The 17,498-nt window shown below is 48.9% G+C and overlaps 1 protein-coding gene and 1 non-coding gene across 12 annotated transcripts in view; both read right to left on the bottom strand.

The window, feature by feature from the left end:
* Window positions 1-17,498, bottom strand: part of Mtmr14 (myotubularin related protein 14) — a 45,323-nt gene that overhangs the window by 8,332 nt on the left and 19,493 nt on the right. For 10 of the 11 annotated variants that reach the window (XM_052720161.1, XM_052720158.1, XM_052720160.1 and 7 more), the window contains 10 exons: window positions 13,044-13,114; window positions 11,949-12,023; window positions 7,518-7,584; window positions 6,959-7,044; window positions 6,633-6,709; window positions 6,343-6,379; window positions 4,213-4,280; window positions 3,337-3,395; window positions 3,039-3,177; window positions 2,183-2,362 (listed from right to left, as the gene is read on the bottom strand). In XM_052720161.1, the coding sequence (XP_052576121.1) occupies window positions 2,183-2,362; window positions 3,039-3,177; window positions 3,337-3,395; window positions 4,213-4,280; window positions 6,343-6,379; window positions 6,633-6,709; window positions 6,959-7,044; window positions 7,518-7,584; window positions 11,949-12,023; window positions 13,044-13,114 (859 nt within the window). Of the gene's footprint in view, window positions 1-2,182; window positions 2,363-3,038; window positions 3,178-3,336; window positions 3,396-4,212; window positions 4,281-6,342; window positions 6,380-6,632; window positions 6,710-6,958; window positions 7,045-7,517; window positions 7,585-10,603; window positions 11,923-11,948; window positions 12,024-13,043; window positions 13,115-17,498 lie in introns of those variants that run through there. The other variant, XM_052720165.1, reaches the window with a different exon arrangement.
* LOC128100207 (small nucleolar RNA SNORD113/SNORD114 family) lies at window positions 15,163-15,236 on the bottom strand. The gene has a single exon (XR_008214721.1). It is a non-coding gene; the product is annotated as a small nucleolar RNA SNORD113/SNORD114 family (small nucleolar RNA).

The raw sequence follows: 17,498 nt of genomic DNA, 5'->3' as shown, positions 1-17,498 counted from the left end.
CCTGTGGCTAATTATACAGTGGCAGTGAAAAAAGCCAAAAAGTCACTGTCTTCCCAATGAGAAATGTGGTATTACAGCCTGTTAAGAATCAACACTCCACAGAGCTTTCCTCCCCACTTAGAGCAAAGCCCGAGATTCCTCTCACGGGGGTCCTGCTTTAAGAGAGGCAGGGTTAGAGAATGTGGAGCACATGAAACCCAGAACACATCAGCAGTGACTTCGGCAGTCATGGATAACTTCCCTAAAGGGCTGCTTTCCACACAGATCTGCCTGGAGCACCAAAGACCTGATTGGCTACTGTTACCTAAGAGGCAGAGCAGCTAATGACAGGATCCCTCAGGCACTTTAAGATAAAAGAGACTAAATTAATTTTAATGTTAATGGAAATACATAATTAGAATGCTCCAAATCAGAATAGTGTAGTCTTTCAAAACCTCTGGCAGCAGACATCTGATTCAGAACTGTGTTGCCTGGCTAGCTGGGCTTGGCTCTGGGCAGGTGCTCTCAGAAGACGCTGTTCACAGCAGTTACCCCACACACTGTCTACCCAATCCCCATTTAGGTCCATGCTAGCCTGGGCCTGGCCTCAGGGTGTAGGGCTTTCTGGATACCCCAATACTCCTCATCTCCTAGAGAAAGGACCTTTATGGCCATCTTGGACCAGCTAAAGAAGTCTGAGTCACTCAAAGAAGGTAAAAACCAAAACAGTAACAACAGAAACCATCCATAAGATTGAAGGAAACTATGACAACTGGCCGGGGAAGCAGCAGGAATAATAAAAAAGGGTGTGAGGAAAAGTGACAGTCAGCATGGGAGTGTCTACAGTTGGGGCAAGGCCTAGGTGGTAAGTAGAGTGTTCTGGTTTCCTGCCCAGTTAACCAACAGTGCTACACAGAAAAGGAGGTTAGGCCATGAACAAGAACCTCAGCCCAGACAGCAAGAGTCTCACAGTGCCACGACACCACCAGAGTAGCCCTGAGGACAGCCAAGTGCAGAGGAGGGTCACAGCAACAGACATCCATGCCAGCCCCACATGCAGGATGTGAAGAGGCACAGGCAATGTGGGCTGCCTGCCTGGTCCCGGCTCTGTTTAGTCACAGCCACCAAGTCTCCTCTGGACTAAACAGACCCTCACACTTGCAGATGACACTGAGGTGAAGGGCTCTCCTGGAGGGAGTGCACATGGGAGTGCTCTGGCCACATGCTTGCCCACCACTCATTTGCTCTGCCTCCCTGAGGAAGATGCTTTGGCTCCTCTTTCTCCACTGTCTCCTCTTGTCCAGAGAGTGAAGGAGGGTACCAGAAGTTTTAGCAAGTTTGCCTCTTAACAGGCCTGCTACCAAGTCACAGAGTAACAAGGACATTACATGGTAAAGCTGGGCTCAAGTCTAAGTGGGACTCCAGAGCCCGTTCTGCTAATCCCCACATTGCTCTGCTGTCTTCAGAAGGGCTACAAGTTCTCCAGGATTTAGTCAGGAAAGCAATCAAGCACACAGTCTTTCCTTGGAATGTGAGATGGAAAAAGTAGAACCATCAGCTGGGAAGTGCTTTCCCCAATTGCCAGACCACCCCTCATTCATCAGCCCTGGTGCACACTCAGTTTTAACTTTACCCAGGAGGCAGAGTGCTGGCCTCATCATGGGCACATCTGTCCTAGCTGAGTTGATGCTTTTTCAGGTGTAGATAGTGGCTGTGGTTTTCCACAGCCACACGTCTAGGCTGGCTCCTTATCTGTTTTAGCTTCTCCATCAATGTGGACAAGGAATGTGAGAGACATAATGAACCCAGAGTGTCCAGACCCATTTTGAATAACAATGGGCAGTCTACAGGGCTGGGATCTTCCAAAGGTGACTCATGGAGGCAGTTCTGACTCTGTCAGTCACATAACAACCATTACATCATCTGTGTACCCATGTGCACAGAGCTCCAGGAAACAATTCCAAACGTTTTTACAAACCAGTGAAGGCTCTGTACCCCAACAGCAATCAATCCTTCAAAGAGTGGGCCTGCTAAGCTATCCATTTCTTTCAGCTCCTAAGGAGCTACCCATCAGGCACATACCAAGGAATCCCAGCCTAAAGATACGGAAAGCTTAAATGTTAGACCCTCACTTCCAACCTTGCTAATGGAAGAAGGCCAGCCACATTCCCCAGCAGGCTCCTTATACCTTGAGGTTCCTCACCTGGGTTTGGGGACCTCAAGAGGACTGCTGCCCATCCTGAAAAAGTTGTCAGAATGGTTTGAGGATGAAGAGCTGGAAGACTTGGCTTCAGCCAGCCCATGGTGGGAAGGTAGGCGGTCCTCAGAGGGCTGTGGCCGGTTCCAGAGCATACTCTGTGGGGAGGATGAGTGACTCTTCCTCCTGTGGCAGAAGAGCAAGGCTGTCAGCTGGGCCTCGGAGCCACTTTGTCTATGGGGAAAATGTCATACACAGGAGGCACAAACACGTGGTTCTCTTCCAGGTTCAAGGCCACAGGCAACAAGGGCTGGGACTTTAACAGAGACACTAAGGCATTCTAAATGCACTGGCCCATTAGTCTCAGAGAGGATGCTAGAAAATTGTTCTTCATGTGTACTAACTGCCCCACCATTCCCTCCCTTCCAAGTGCTCTACAAACTGCCAAGTGTCTAGGGAGGAAGGCATTAAGGCCTTAGATCCTGCCACATTCTCAATGGGAGGCCCCTCAAAGCAGGTCCCTGACCATCGTATGTACCCACCACCTTTTGTCTCCTGTCTCTAAGCTGGCCCCCACCTTCTGGCACACTGTACAGGGCACTCTTCCCTCCCCCATATCTCACTGCTGCTTCTTGGTCCCACCGGGAGCACCAGCCCTTTGTGCTCCTGGGCCACCGTGCAGTGCCCCTCACCAACCAGATGGCTGGGCTCTGAGGCCCAGTACAGACAGCAGGGGATGAAGCTATGCTCTCAAGCCTTCTGTCAGAGCCCCCTTTGTTCCTGGGGCTACAGCCTGGCTCCCTAGGGCTGGTGGCCTTGGGCCACAGCTGTGAGTTTACTCTGTCTCAGTCTGGCCCCTCACCAAGCTGCCTGAGTTGGTGCTCCTGCCGGAACAAGTTCCACAGCCTCATAGGTGAAGCTCCCCACGGCTCCTGGTGAGTTCTCCAAGACCAGGGAGAAGTCGCTGCCTAGGCTGGTCGTGCTGCCTCGGTCTCTGCGTCCTGGAAGCAGCCACAAAGTCAGCATGTTACCTTCCCCACTACCAGTTCCCGCCTTTTCCACACCACACGGCTGGATGAATAAGCTTCTAGAACAGGTCCCCATGTGGTCTGTACTCAGCTACGGTGAAGCAGGAAAGCCTGTTAGGGGCCAGCACTCACTCAACATGCAGATGTCTTCCAGAGTGAAGCCTGCATCCCGAGCTGGCAGACTCTTCCTCCTAGAATGACAACCCCAAGCAGGAAACCTGAGCAAGCTGTAGCTGGAGTTCCCTCTCACCTCCTCTTGACTTTGCCTAGCCTGCAGGACAGTTCCAACTACTGGCGCCTCATGGAACAGGTCCCACCTACAGAGCCTGCCAAGTACCAGGCCTACTTCCGGGATCTACCAGCTTGGCTTTGCCTGTCACATGCACTAGACTAAGGTGAACACAGCCTGCTTTTCCTCACCATCGTGGCCACTTGGGACTCAATTATGGCCCAACAAGTGCCAAGTTTGGGGAGGAAGACAAGTCAACTCTTAGGACCCAAGTTCTCACTGGAGTCCCAGGGCAACTGCCAGACATACAAGACTTTCTCAGGTTGGAAGCAGATTGCTGCTTCACTCTACAGATGGTCAGGCTAGCTTGGAACTCGGATCTGCCTGCCAGATGCTGGGGGTAAAGGTGTGCACCATGATGCCCAGCAGAGTATGATTCAGTTTCTATGGGGTCATATTCTGAGTTTTTCTTTTTTATGGTACCAAAGATTGAAAGTGGGGTCTGGAGCATGGTAGGCAGGCACTCTACTACTGAGCCACACCCACATTTGGACTTCTATAGCACCCAAGGACGGTGAGCATCAGCTCAAGGCTGTGAGGAGTGGGAAATCCTGTCCATAGGCTTGTTTCTTCCTACAGCATCCCAGCTCTTCTTCATCAAACCATTCATTCCCTTGTCACTTAGGGCCTCAGCATGGACATTTGCTCTAGTGTACAGGGCTGGGATAAATGCCTTACTGTGGAGGAGTACCCCTTGAGTGCCTTTGGCCTCCACTTACCTCTGGGTCTTCAGGCAGAACTCTTCGGAGGTGATATGCTTCAAAAAATTGAAGCAAAAGAAGAAAATCTAAAGGAGTGAGAAAAAGAACACAGTGAGGAGCTAGCCTTCCCCAGTAGAAAGATGGAGACAGCAGAACATTCACAAGTGGGATGCTGGCTGCTCTGGTTAATTCCTCTTTTGGAGCGTGGTCGCCTTGGGGACCCTGCTGGATCTTCTCGGAGTATGACTGATGTGGGTGAAAGAGGCTCAGCAGGGTTGGGCAGGTGCCTGTGGGCTGGGCTGGGGTAAGGAAGGAAGGAATGTGCTTCTTTCTTGAGGACACAGAGGTCCAATGTAGAGCTTTCACATCTTCAGCTCAATACGGATGTTCTTCATCTTTAAAGATGAGGGGACAGCAGCTCCCCACTTTCATCTAAGAGCCCAGGGAGAGCCACTGAACGGGAAGGACAGCTGGGAGGGAGAGGATCTTGGGCAAGGGGATTAGTGATTAAGGCAGGACAGAAGAGGAAAGGCACTCCATGGAGAGGGGTCACATGATCTGACATGGGATCAGAACTTGTGCAGGGCAGCCACGGTCTGGCTCAGAGCCGGCTGTGCTCATCAGGTACCGTGAGGCACAGGTCTTTGCCGTGAGGTGGTACAAGCAGGAGGTTCTGACTAGCAGCAGCCCCATCCCCATGAGTAAATCCCAGCCAGTGCCCTAGTCCAGAGGCTTTGGCCTATTTAGCCTACACAACACACCAGAGATCCCCAAAGGTGCAACCCATGAGATACTCAGGGAAACACCCACACATTCCCACAGGGCCCTGTAAGAGTCCCTCAAAAAAAGGCAGAGGGTTGCTCAGATCTGGTCAGTATGAATGCTGCATTATATAAAATGACACAGGTGTTCCATCAGACTCTTCAGCCTTTAATGTGCTAATATATGCTGGGAACCTCAAAGACAAGAAGACAGGGTAAAGAGGCATGTACTAGCTGTTTTTAGCTTGTTGTTTTACAGAAGTGTCTAGTCTGGGGAGGTAAAAACTAGCCCTCCAGTCCCAAAGATCTTTGCATATGCTGAGTAACTGAATGGTGGGACCCAGCCCAGGCAGCTCAGCTTCATCTTTGCCCTGATTCTCTGAAGGGAGCATCTGGCCTGCTCTGAGGGAGGAGGGGAGATGGAGTGGAGGACAGAATGTCCTGAAGCACCAGCAAAATCTCTAAACAAGAGCCTACAAAGAGGCCTTCCACCCAGATTTCAATGCCAAAGGCTCTGCCTCTGGCAGAGTTCACGGGGCCTCTAAGGAATGGGCTTATGAGCTCTGCAGCCCTGAAGACTCGTAAGTGCTCAGAAGAGATTTGGAAGGGGGATGAGCAGCTGGGCAGGAGCAACAAAAGAAAGCTAGAGATAAGATGCCCAAGAAGGAAGCAAGCTCAGGAGAGGGAGGGAGAGAAGAAGGATGCTTCTGGAGGTTAGGGATGAGGGGAGACAGAGCCAACACTGTTGTGATAGGCATCTATCTCTGAGTGAGGCACCATGAGACTCAAGGTTAAGCATGCTGCTCAAGGTCACCTCGGCAATAAGCAGGACAAGTAGGGACATACTCAAGCCCAACTTTAGAGCTGAGGCTGGGGAAACCATGACAAGCAGGCAAAGATGTAGAGAGGCAGGGAGAATGGAGAAAGCAAGGCAAAGATGGCAGAGGAATTTGACTACACTGAAGATGAACAAAATGGACCCAGAGGCAGCCTACAGACGAGAAGTGGGCAGGACCCCGAGTGTACAGAACACCTTGGAGAAAGGAAGGGATTCTGGGTGTGGCAAGATCGAAGACAGCAACACAATGTCATGGAAAGCACCTTGTACACTGGTTCCAGAGCAAGTGCAGAAAGGGAGAAAATTAGCCTGAAAAGATCACAGCAGCTGTGACCACAGCTTTTTCTGTGGTATAAGGGGAGCCTGAGGTTCACACAGGGGGCTCTGTGCTCTTGCTCTCCCACCCCCACCCCCACCCCTGCCTGAGGGAAGAAGATGGTGACCTCATCCAAGTATCCTGGGTGGAGAAGAAACTGCCTCTACAGCATGGCAACCAGAATGAATGTCATTCTGTCTTAAGGTGTGGTAGAGGTCTATGAGGGGACCTACCTCCTCTCCTTTGCTGAGGCGATCTACCAACATGTGCCTGAAAAAGAAGAGCGAGGAGTCAAAGGGAATAACAACCCAGGGCTGAGGGAGGCTTGTGCACCAGAGACAGACCAAGTCTTTGGCTCTAATGCAGCAGGTGAAGCCTGCCAACTTCTTTGATCTTTTCCAAAGGGAGCCAACTGTTTTCTTATCTCTGTTCCCAGACATTTAATAATAAAAAAAAAAAAAAAAAAAAAAAAAGCCACACCATGCACATATACCTCAAAGGCTGGTGTTCCTTGAAAACTTACCCAAAGAGGAACCAGTCATAGGCCACAGTCAGGTAGAGGATCTCTGCAGGCTTCAGGGAGGTGTGGATTAGCCCATCCTGGGAGATATCAAGAGTGGCAAGATCAGAAAGCTGCCTTCCTAGTACAGACCACCTTGCCCCAGAGCAAACCACATCATAGACTGGGTGACCACTCTCGATGACCAAGAACAAGGTTAAACATGACACCTGCTGAGTGTGTCCTCACCCCACAGCTTCTCTGCATCTTGGAGACAATAATTAAGACCCCAGAGGGCAGAACCTAATATGGTCTCTGCATACTCCCTGACCCAGGCCATTCATACTCACAGCCCATAAGGAAAGGCGTAGAAGAGAGATGAAGAGAGGGGTCCGATCCCAGCCTGAGATACAGTGTACCAGCAGTCCGCTGTCATCTGTTACAGAACAGGAACACCAAATGAGAGAACCAGACAGGGCTGATGAAAAGGCCTTCAGCCTGGTGCAGATGAAGCCTCCAGGCCAGCTTAGTGATCCTCCTCCCCAGGGACCTGTCCAAGGTTATTCCCAATCTCATCCTAGGTATGGCTGGGTGGGAGCACCTCTCTTGGTTTCTAACATCTCTAGTTGAAGTTCTGTTTTTAATCTATTTCTTATAATTGTGTTTCAGATAACTTGTGGAAACTGGTTCTCTTCTTCCACCACGGTTCTGGGCATCATACCCAATTTATCAAGCTCCTGCAGCAAGCGCTTTTTCCCACACAGACATCTCACTAGCCTTGACTAAAGTTCTCGGCATACACCTGGGAAGGAATCCAGCCTGAAAAGTCTCTTTGGTTCAGGGGATTCTCTGAGAAATAATTCCACATTCCTGACCAGGGCATCACAGGCTTGGGACCCTAGGACTCACCATCACTATTAACAATGAAAAGCAGCAGTTTCAGGTAGTTTTGTGTTTGTTGCACCAGGTCCCAACTCTGTTGGGCAAAACAGAGAAAGAGGTGGAGAAATAAATATTAACTAGGACTTAAGAGGCAAGAGAAACATGGTTTCAGGCCAGTCTTGGCTACACACTGAGTCTCAAAAAATCCCAAAACAAATACAAATGCCAGCTGAGGTGTAGGTCAGTGGTAGAGCACATGCTTTTGCATTTAGGAAATGCCAGGTTCCATCTTGGCACCACAAATCTAACAAAAATGCTGCCAGGTGTGATAGTATACCCTTTGTAATCCCAGCCCTTAGGAGGCCTAGGCAGGAGGATCAGGAATTCAAGGCCAAGTTCAGCTATACCAGCCTGGTATATGAGACCCTATCTCAAACTAACAAATGGAGCCAAAGCATGATTTTGGAGCAGCAAGTATACAAGGCTCTTGGTCTTAAGCTAAAGGCCTCAAACCCCAAATAACCTGAGACATTCATTCCTCGGCTCCAAGTGCTCTTGCATCCATCAGCCACCCTCCTTTACTCAGTGTGCTGGAGAGCGAGGAAGAAAAGTCTCCAGCAGGTGCTCTCAAGAAGCCACCTGCCACTGGCTTCTAGGTCCAGGGCCCAGTGTAGATACTGTTTCCTAACAGCCATCTACAAGTCATTCTTTCATCTGATAACACATGACGGAAAACAACACAAACACTAACCTTCTTAATCATCGTTTCATTCACCTTTACTGCTCCTCACTGCATGCTATCTTTTTGCCATTGTTTAGTGTGTGTGTGTGTGTGTGTGTGTGTGTGTGTGTGTGTGTGTGTGAGAGAGAGAGAGAGAGAGAGAGAGAGAGAGAGACAGAGAGAGAGACAGAGAGAGACAGAGAGACAGACAGACAGAGAGACAGAGACACATTCCTGGGGTAGAAGAGACAGCTCAGTGGTTAAAAGCACTGCCTGCTCTTACAGAGGATCAGGGTTCAATTTCCTGTTCCCACATCTAACTTCAGTCCCTAAAGGGCTTCCAGGGGATCTGTTATCTTCTGACTTCCATGGGTACTGCACCCAAGTGGTGCACAAACATGCATGCTGGCTAAACACCCATACACATTAAAAAACAAGAACAAGTTGCACTCCTGCCATGGCTTGTGTGTAAAAGATCAGAGGAGAACTTTAGGGGGGCCAGTCTGCATGGATTCAGGGATCAAACTTGAGTTGTCAAGCTTGGCAGCAACCACCTTTACCTACCGAGCCACTGGGCTGCCCCTTTCCTTCTTAGTGTTAGTCTCCTTCTATTAGCCTAAGTTGGGCTGAAACTATCTTTCTGCTTCTGCTCCCAAGCGGTGGGATTATACATATGTACCACCACCTCCAGGCCTCATACTGTCTTTTGATAGATAATATATATATACATACAGTGTATTTAGCAGACACTTTTTTTTTAATAAGAGGTTCATTAGGTGGGAGTCAGGAAATACATAAATGCTGCCATTTATTCTAGCATCTGTTCTAGCCAGGTGAGAGGACTAGACCAGGCACTCTAGAGCAGCCCACTCCCAATCTGAATTCCATGGAGGGGCCTGACCCAGTTCTGCAGAGCCTTTTTCCCTGGCTAGGGACAGCCTCTGCTCTCTTAGGACACAACTGCCTATCAGCGTATGGGCTGTGCAGGGAGGGTGGCGCATGCCAACGAGAGAGCACTTCCCGGGGGGAGGGGAACACGGCACCTGTAATTGCAGTGGTTTTCCCAGGAATTTAAAGCAGACTCATTTACCTGACCCTCCCATACCCCCAGAGAGTTCTGACCCACTTTCAGCAGCTCCAGAGACCTGCTGCAGCATTGTGCTAATAAAGCCATTACCAGCAGGAGCATGAGGGGCTCTCGACACAGCTGGCACAATGTGTCAGGCACACTATTGCCAAGAGATTTCCTGAGCCGAGATTCTGCAGTGAGGACAGGAGCCATGTAACAGGAAGCCTCAGGTCAGGCTTGCTAGTGAAGATAGCAGCTCTGCAGAGCGCCAAGCACTGCAGATCTAAAGGAGACTTTGATCAGGAAGAGACAGCACGTCCCCAGGGTTGGGCCTAGTTATCCATGGAGAGGGCTGCACTAGGAAGACCCAAAACCACACAGCTGAGCTGAGGGGTGGGTCTGGCGCCAGACTCTTAGGATTTACAGGAGAGTAAGAAACAAAAACGTTAGACTACTGAATGTGAGCGGGCCTGGCTGTGTGCTAAAAACCTAGGTCCACCCCTCATGCTCATCCCCATGCATTCCATGAAAAAGCCTCTAGGAGCAGAGCAAAAAGGAATGAACAACAGTTGATCATGAGGTACAGTATAAGGGAGTCCAGGACCCCAAAGTTAACACACAGAGGGTCAAGTGCACCCCTGGCGCCGAAGACGACGTGAAGAAGCATTCCTTTGACACACCCACCCTGCCACCAGCATGCCTGGAATCACATCAGTGTCCGTGCTCTGAAGTCAGCTAACTAGCGGTCTGCTTCTCACTGCCATCAAGGCACTCCAGCATGTCTTCTCCAAGAACACTTACAACTCAGGGATCCTAATTAGACCTGGGATAGGGCTGCCAACCCCTTTCAAGGAAAGGGAAGGTCTGCTCAAAGCCAAGGAGCCCAACTGCAGCATCTTCAGCTCCTCAGCAGAGCTCTTCGTTCCTCCCCAGAGGAGACAGCCTTAGCAGGACCAGCACCACAGCCCCCTCCTGTCACCCTGATTAGGTGAGTACTTCATCAGATCCAACTGCCACCTGCCTAAGGAAAACAAGCGGCTCTAGAGAGAACAGGGGGGCAGCTTAGGGTAAAGGCCGCCTGAGAGTTCTGTACACAAACTGAGGAGCATGCAGGCTCCCCTTGACTATTTAACCTGTGAAACCACAGCAAGAACACAGGACTCCCTAAACCTACTCTTCAGATCACAGTGAAGAGCACCAGCCTGCTTTCCCTCTCTAATGATCCTCTTCTAGAAACACCTGTGTAGGGGAATACCTGACATTTCCCTCCTGCATGTACCCAGACAGTGGCCTGAGCATCTAAGCTGTGATCAAGGCTATTACCCATGCTGGCAAGATGGCATGGTGGGTAGAGGCATTTGCCATCAAGCCTGATGACCTGAGTTCAGTTCCCTGGAATCCACATAGCAAGAAGAGAATTGACAGACAAATCCAGTCCTTGTCTTCACAAACTTCCGTGGTATCACATAAGAGAGTGGGGCCTCCAGTTGTCTACAAGGCAGGCCTGGTCTGAGAAAAGGAAACGTTAAGGCTGTGTGGGAGTTGTTCAATCCAGGGCACAAATGAAAATGGTAGGGAGGCAGGATGTTTTTCATAATCACTGGCTTAGCTGTTCCCATCTCTCTTTTTCTTTTTTGTCAGGGTATGGGATGGGTGGGTTTTGAGATATGGTCTGCTAAGTAGCCTAGGCTGGCCTCAAACTTGCAATGATCCTCCTGAGAAAGGGATGACAGGCATGTATCCCAACACCTGGCTTCCTGTGCAGGGGGGTGTGGAGGAGATACACAAACTGTGGGTCCTCTGTCCTCATGGAGCTCACAGAAGCAGATCTCTAAACCAGTAACTACAGCTCAGTGGAAAATTCCACAATAGAGACACCCAGGGGGTTAATGGGAAGGTAGATGCAGGCATCCAGTCATCAGGGATGGGGAGAGGAGGCAAATTAGGAACGTCTTCCTGAAGTGGACACAGAGCCAAATCTTGAAGGACAAGCTGTCAGTCAGACAGGAGGGAGCCGAGAAGGGGGCAGGCAGGCAAACAGAACAGGAAACGGGGAAGGTGGCAGAAGGGCTACTTGTCCTGTCTGAGGCAAGCAGCAAGGGCGGCTCCCAGCAGCTGTCAGCTTGTGAGGGCTACACAGTGTGGAGGAGAGCCAGCTCTATCTCAAAGGTTTCTGCAGTCAAACGAGGTCAGGCGGCTCTGCACTTCCATTAAAAAGAAAAATGAAAAGCTGCTAAGCCCAGATGTGGAAGAGCAGACTTTGTGAGGTCCCCTGGAAACAGATCCCCCTGGTGGACACAAATCATTGAGTTACATTTGGAAGACTGACTCTCTCAGTCTAGAGTAAATAAGGAAAGCCGTACATGATGGTGTATACCTTTAATCCCAGCACTCATTCGGATCTCTGTGAATTCAAGGTTGGTCTGATAGTCTACATAATGAGTTCTAGGTTAACTTGGGCTATACAGTGAGACCTTGTTTAAACACACATACACACACACACACACAAAAAAAAAAAAAAGACAGAGTTCAATAGACAAGCAGTTCCTCTTTGTCTGGGCTGTGGGATGTCAGAATACTGTAACATTTGCCCAAGGTCTCAAAGGATGGGCAACATGGTCCCTTGGTCACACATCCCCTCATGCTGCCTGCATGATCAGGCTCTCACCTGATACTGGCTCCAGTCAATGTTCAGAGAGTGAGTCAGGAAGTCAGGGATGTTCAATGGGGCATCAACGTAGTCCTGAGGACAGAATGACACTGAGACATAATTGGGCAGCAGATGTAGTTGTGGCAACAATAGGTCCCAGCCCTGAAGCTGTATCCACCACAGGTAGGACAGACCTCCACAGCACTCGCCTTCTCTGGGCCAGATGCCTGGGGTACTCTGGAATTGATAGCTTAAAAAGCAAAGTGACCAGGTCACTAAAGCTGGAGTTTATCTGTCAGACATTGAAGTATTTGAAGCTGCAAGAGCAAGCAATACTCAGTGCTGTGGGATATCTTTCTGTTTGCTGTGAATGTATGTTGTTCCCACTGGTTAATAAATAAGCTGCTTTGGCCTATGGCAAGGCAGCTTAGAGGCAGGCGAAAAATGCAAGGAGAGAGACAGGAAAGAGAAAGGCAGAGTCTGCAGAGATGCCAGCCTGCCACCCAAGGAGCAACATGCTAGCAGACCCATAAGCCATGGAACATGTGAGAACACATAGATTAATAGAAATGAGTTAATTTAAGATATAAGAGCTAGCTAGCAAGAGGCCTGCCATAGGCCATACAGTTTATGAATAATACAAGCCTCTGTGTGTTTACTTGGGTCTGGGCGGCTGTGGGACCACAGGTGAGAGATTTGTCTGGACTGGAGGCAGGGGGGGGGGGGGGGGGGGACGGGACACGACACGGACAGACCCAAGAAAATTAAAACTACAACTCAGCCTCTGGAGGCTCCCTGTGCATGATCTGCTGCTTGAGGAAACGGCACTGCTTCCAGGCTTCACACAGAGTAGAAGAAAGGAAGGTCCTTCCCTAACTGGCTTTGAAGACTTTCCTTTATGGAAAGGCCACCATGAAAAGGGGAGAGGAAAAGGTGTGCAGTGAGAAATTAACACACACACATGCAAGCAGCAGAGGAAGAGAACGAAATAGCGGACTAATCCAGGCAAGAACAAAAAAAAGGGTGTACTTTCCCTGAAAAGATGACTAGCTCTTTGTGGTCTCCTGTTACAAAGAAACATGGTTGAATATTGTTGAATATTGGTACTCATACCTGCTTCCAGTTAAATATAAGCCCTTCAGCCATGTAATCCCGGTCCTTATATTCCTTGAAGAATTCACAGCCTGGAAAAGAAGGCAAAGTTATGGCATTTCCTGTCCTGGTCACCAGCTCCCTGGCCGGCCACCTTTGGCCCTAGGTGTGGGAGACTGTGGGAGCCACGAGCTCACCAAGCTTTCCACATTGGTGGCCCTGGGCAGGCTGAGGCCGACTGAAAGGGTGAGATCCAGAGCCAGAGCAAGCTCCTGGCATCCCTCTCTTTCCAGCTATACAAGGCCCTAACTGTTCTCACACTATCTATGCTCCCTGGTCACTAGTTACACCTCCCTCACTACAAGTTTCTAATATCAATCCCAGCAGATCAAGGCCATGCTTACAGCAGGAGTCCACTTTCTTACAGAAGTTGAGGCATCTTCTTTAAGAGTGGGGTTAGTAATCCCCAACTACAGGTTTCAGAGAGGACTGCATATCCTTATCCAGAGAGACACAGACAGCATCTAAAAGCTAACAAGTACTCAGTGGACATCACTACTGCCAACCCAGCAGGAAAAGGGTACTTTCTCCATCATTCAAACTCCCTCAGAAAGTCTGCAGATGAGGCCTCGGCAACAGAGGGAGGACTGTGCAGAGAAGAGCCTTTGGAAGCAGGCCCAACTTCAAAGTACAGTTTTTTGGCTTTTTTTGTTTTTTTCCAGAGCTGAGGACCGAACCCAGGGTCTTGTGCTTGCTAGGCAAGCGCTCTACCACTGAGCTAAATCCCCAACCCCTCAAAGTACAGTTTTTACCTACACCTGGGATTGGGAATAAGTTGGTGAACATCATTAAGCCCCGGTTTTCCTACTTGTGGGATGGCTGTTTTAGGCTTATACATAGCAATACATGTGAGACAGTATGGTCAGTTGCATAGCTGCTCAGGTACCTGTGACATTCAAATGGCAATACAAATCTGACACCATACTGCTCTTGTGACAGGAACTTGACTTAGTCAACATGCTTTTTGTTTTTGTTTGTTTGAGCAGGGTCTATATAGCTCTGGCTGTCCTGGAACTGGCTATGCAGACCATCCTGGCCTTGAATCCACAGAGATCCATACCTGCCTCTACCTCCTAAGTGCACCACCATGCCAGACTTAGTCATCCTCTTGTTCTGCAGCAGCAGCCAGCTGCCTTGGTCAGCGATGAGGCTTGCCCCTGGGCTATGGCCTGCCTTTGTGGGGTGAATACACCCACTTTGCTGAGTGGGCTCCTGTGGCAACAAGTCACAGGGCAGGGAAAGCACATGGGGAGGGAAGAGCTTCTTCGAGTTCCTCAGCGAATGCACGTGCAGACTTTAGCAGGCACGTGGCTTTGGTACACCAAGTCCAATGAGGGCCCTTGATTCTCTGTGAGACCAGAGGCTGAATACTCAGGGAACTCTACAACAACCTTTAGGCTTGCCTCAGAGCAAAAGAGGTCTTTGTGGAGAGGAAAGTGGGGACCCATGACATGTGCCCACCTTGGCTTTCATTTCATATTAATCCCCCAGGCTCATCACTGATTGAGAAGTCAGGAGATAATCTTCAGCCATAATACTTGAGCCTATTTTAGGGCGCTTCACCAGGAAAAAAACAAAAACAAAAAAAAAAAACCAGCTGTAACTATCAGGCAGGGCCTTGAGCTTATGAGACTGGGCTAAGATGAGACATCAATTATCTCTTAGGGCACCATGAAGTGTTCTGATTTCCAAAATCCTGATTTGCTAGATCAACTCCAAATGCCCCAGGCTGAGTTATGAAGAAGTCTATGATGCATATACTGTTTTTGTGAGAACTGACAAAATTAAAACAGACTTGGTACCCAGGGCTGTGCCTGACGTCATTACTATAACAGGTTTCTGAACCCACTAGCAGGCAACATAGTAAGGACAAAGACAGGGCACAGTGACACTTCACTCTAAAGGAAACAGTCGTCTTGTGTGGGTGGAGTTCGGCCCCATCTATTCTCACACTCTGAAGAAGAGTGGGGAGCACTGTCCATCTCCAGGACAAGTTAAACTGATACTATCGTTAGGCCCTGTATGAGCCCTGAAGTCCTCACAGGACTGTCCTTAAAGGTCATGACTTCTCTTTCTTGGTGTGGACCTCAGACTCCAAGAACTGTAGTCATGATTCATGAATCATCTATCACATCAGTGGTCATCACTGATCCAACACTGCCTTTTTCTTTCACTTTCCATAAAAGGTATGACTTTCAATAACAGCAACTTGTAAACTGATACACACATGAAGAAAAACTCAAGAATACAAGCATGTTAAAAAGTGCTTCTGGGCCGGGCAGTGGTGGCACATGCCTTTAATCCTAGCACTCGGGAGGCAGAGCCAGGCGGATCTTTGTGAGTTCGAGGCTAGCCAGGTCTACAGAGCGAGATCCAGGAAAGGCGCAAAACTACACAGAGAAACCCTGTCTCGAAAAACCAAAAAAATAAATAAAAATAAAAATAAGTAAGTAAATAAAAAGTGCTTCTGTCCCCTTACCCCTTATGGCTGTGTCTGGTTCTTTATTTTAGATTGTCATTTGCATCCTCCTCCCAACTCATAAAATCATCAGATGAAGTACATAAAAATTTGGGGGAAAATTTCAGACTAATCTCATTTTATGCCATCTTTCCTGCTCAGTTTTGGTAAGTACCTTTTCCTTAACACAACTGGGATTGTCAACTAAATTAATTCTGTACCCTACTCCTCACCTTCTGTTAAAACGGGGTCTTACCAGGTAACTCTGGCTGGCCTGGAGGGGACAACATAGATCAGGCTTGACCTTGAATATATAGTGACTCTGCCTCTGCCTCCCAAGTGCTAGGATTATAGCTGTTTGCACCATGTGCCCCTGCTCACTGTATTGAGCACTATTCTACTATGGAATATATTGCTCTATGGATGGAAGTACCATCATTTACTTAATTCTTCTTCTGGTTAATGAGACTATGCCCTTGATTTTGCTATTACAGGGAGACATCACACTAAGTATCTTCAGCCCTAAGCCACATGGACTGTGGCCCAATGACAGGTTAACAAGGATGTTAACATTTGAGGAATCTGTGGTAAGTTGCCAAACTGCAAAGAGACCCTGCACTACTGCTACTGGAATGAAGCAATGGTACTGACACTTGTGGCATGACCAACAAGCATATGGATGCCTGCTCCTCAAAGAGCACATCATATCACATGGAGTAGCTGAGGCTGTGGCTCCCTAGTGGCCTCTCCTGGGAGGAGGATACTAGGTCTGAAGCATCTGCAGAGCCACTGATGGCTCTAGCACAGAACACAAGGGCATCAAGTGAGGAATGGATGCTTCCAGAACAAGAAACCTTTGCCACAGTGTGTGGATACAGCATTGTCAAGCCCAGTGGCATCTTTGTAACCTACATCAGCCCAGAGTTGCTCTTAGGCAAGGTTTTAAGAGAAGGTTTCCAGAGCCTTTCTTCCCACAACTCCTCATTAGAACTGTAATTTACAGTCTATTAGGGCAGGGTCTCACTTTATTCTGAAACAAGTGTCATTATTCCTATGTTATGAAGGATGAAAATGATGCTCAGAAAAGTTGAGGGGCTGGTTCCAGGGCTCCTAGTCCTCCAGGGCACCAAACACAAAGCTAGCAGAAGAGAGTGTCATGAGACTGCATGGAGGACACGGAGGAAGCCAGATCATCAAGAGTGGATCTGAAGACCATTAGCTTGTCTGATGAAGACATCTCTCACAAGGAGCTAGCTGAACTTGCAGTTCTATGAGAGGCTATTGCAGCCTGCTCTTGCTGTTGGCTATGTGGGGCTTAGACTAGGAAGTAAAGTCCAAGCCCAAACTGAAAGAAGTCATTAGAGGTGGGAGAGGTTTCAAGGAGGGAGGACACTCCTTGCTGTGATTGACAAAGCCTGGCACTGATGTTTAGTGACCAGGCAGGGATGGTGGGGGAACTAGAGTACTACACAGCTCCAGTTTCCAGTGTGAGAATACAGCCTGGCCACAGACAGATGATTGTGTGGCAGAGATGCAAAGTGGCTCTGTGGATACCAAAGTGCTCTGCAATATTGGGAGGTCACTATACAATTAATGATGACAGAGCACGTTTTGCTTTTCTGCCCCACTAATGGCATTGTCTAGGGTGATATCCACAAACAGCTCTTGACACACACGAGAAGACACACACCATATGGGCCAAAGCAGCATGAATGAACATGTCATTTCCTCTTACGTGCATAGGCCATATGGATATGCAAGATTTAGTCCTTTATGACAAACTTTTCCAAGTCCTAACTGATACTTGAGGGAACCTGAAGCTCACAGAAGAACTAACTTTCTCGAGGTTTTGGCTTATGAATACCAAGACCAGGTCCCACCCCTGACCACCACTCCCTGGAGAAACATACAACTCAGCAGGATCCTACCTGACCCTCAAGTATGACTGCTGTGACCTG

Source organism: Peromyscus californicus, unplaced genomic scaffold, assembly GCF_007827085.1.
Source record: "Peromyscus californicus insignis strain IS unplaced genomic scaffold, ASM782708v3 Scaffold_6__1_contigs__length_162567912, whole genome shotgun sequence".
In the NCBI taxonomy this organism is placed as follows: domain Eukaryota; kingdom Metazoa; phylum Chordata; class Mammalia; order Rodentia; family Cricetidae; genus Peromyscus; species Peromyscus californicus.
This window is presented reverse-complemented; position numbering and strand designations above follow the sequence as displayed.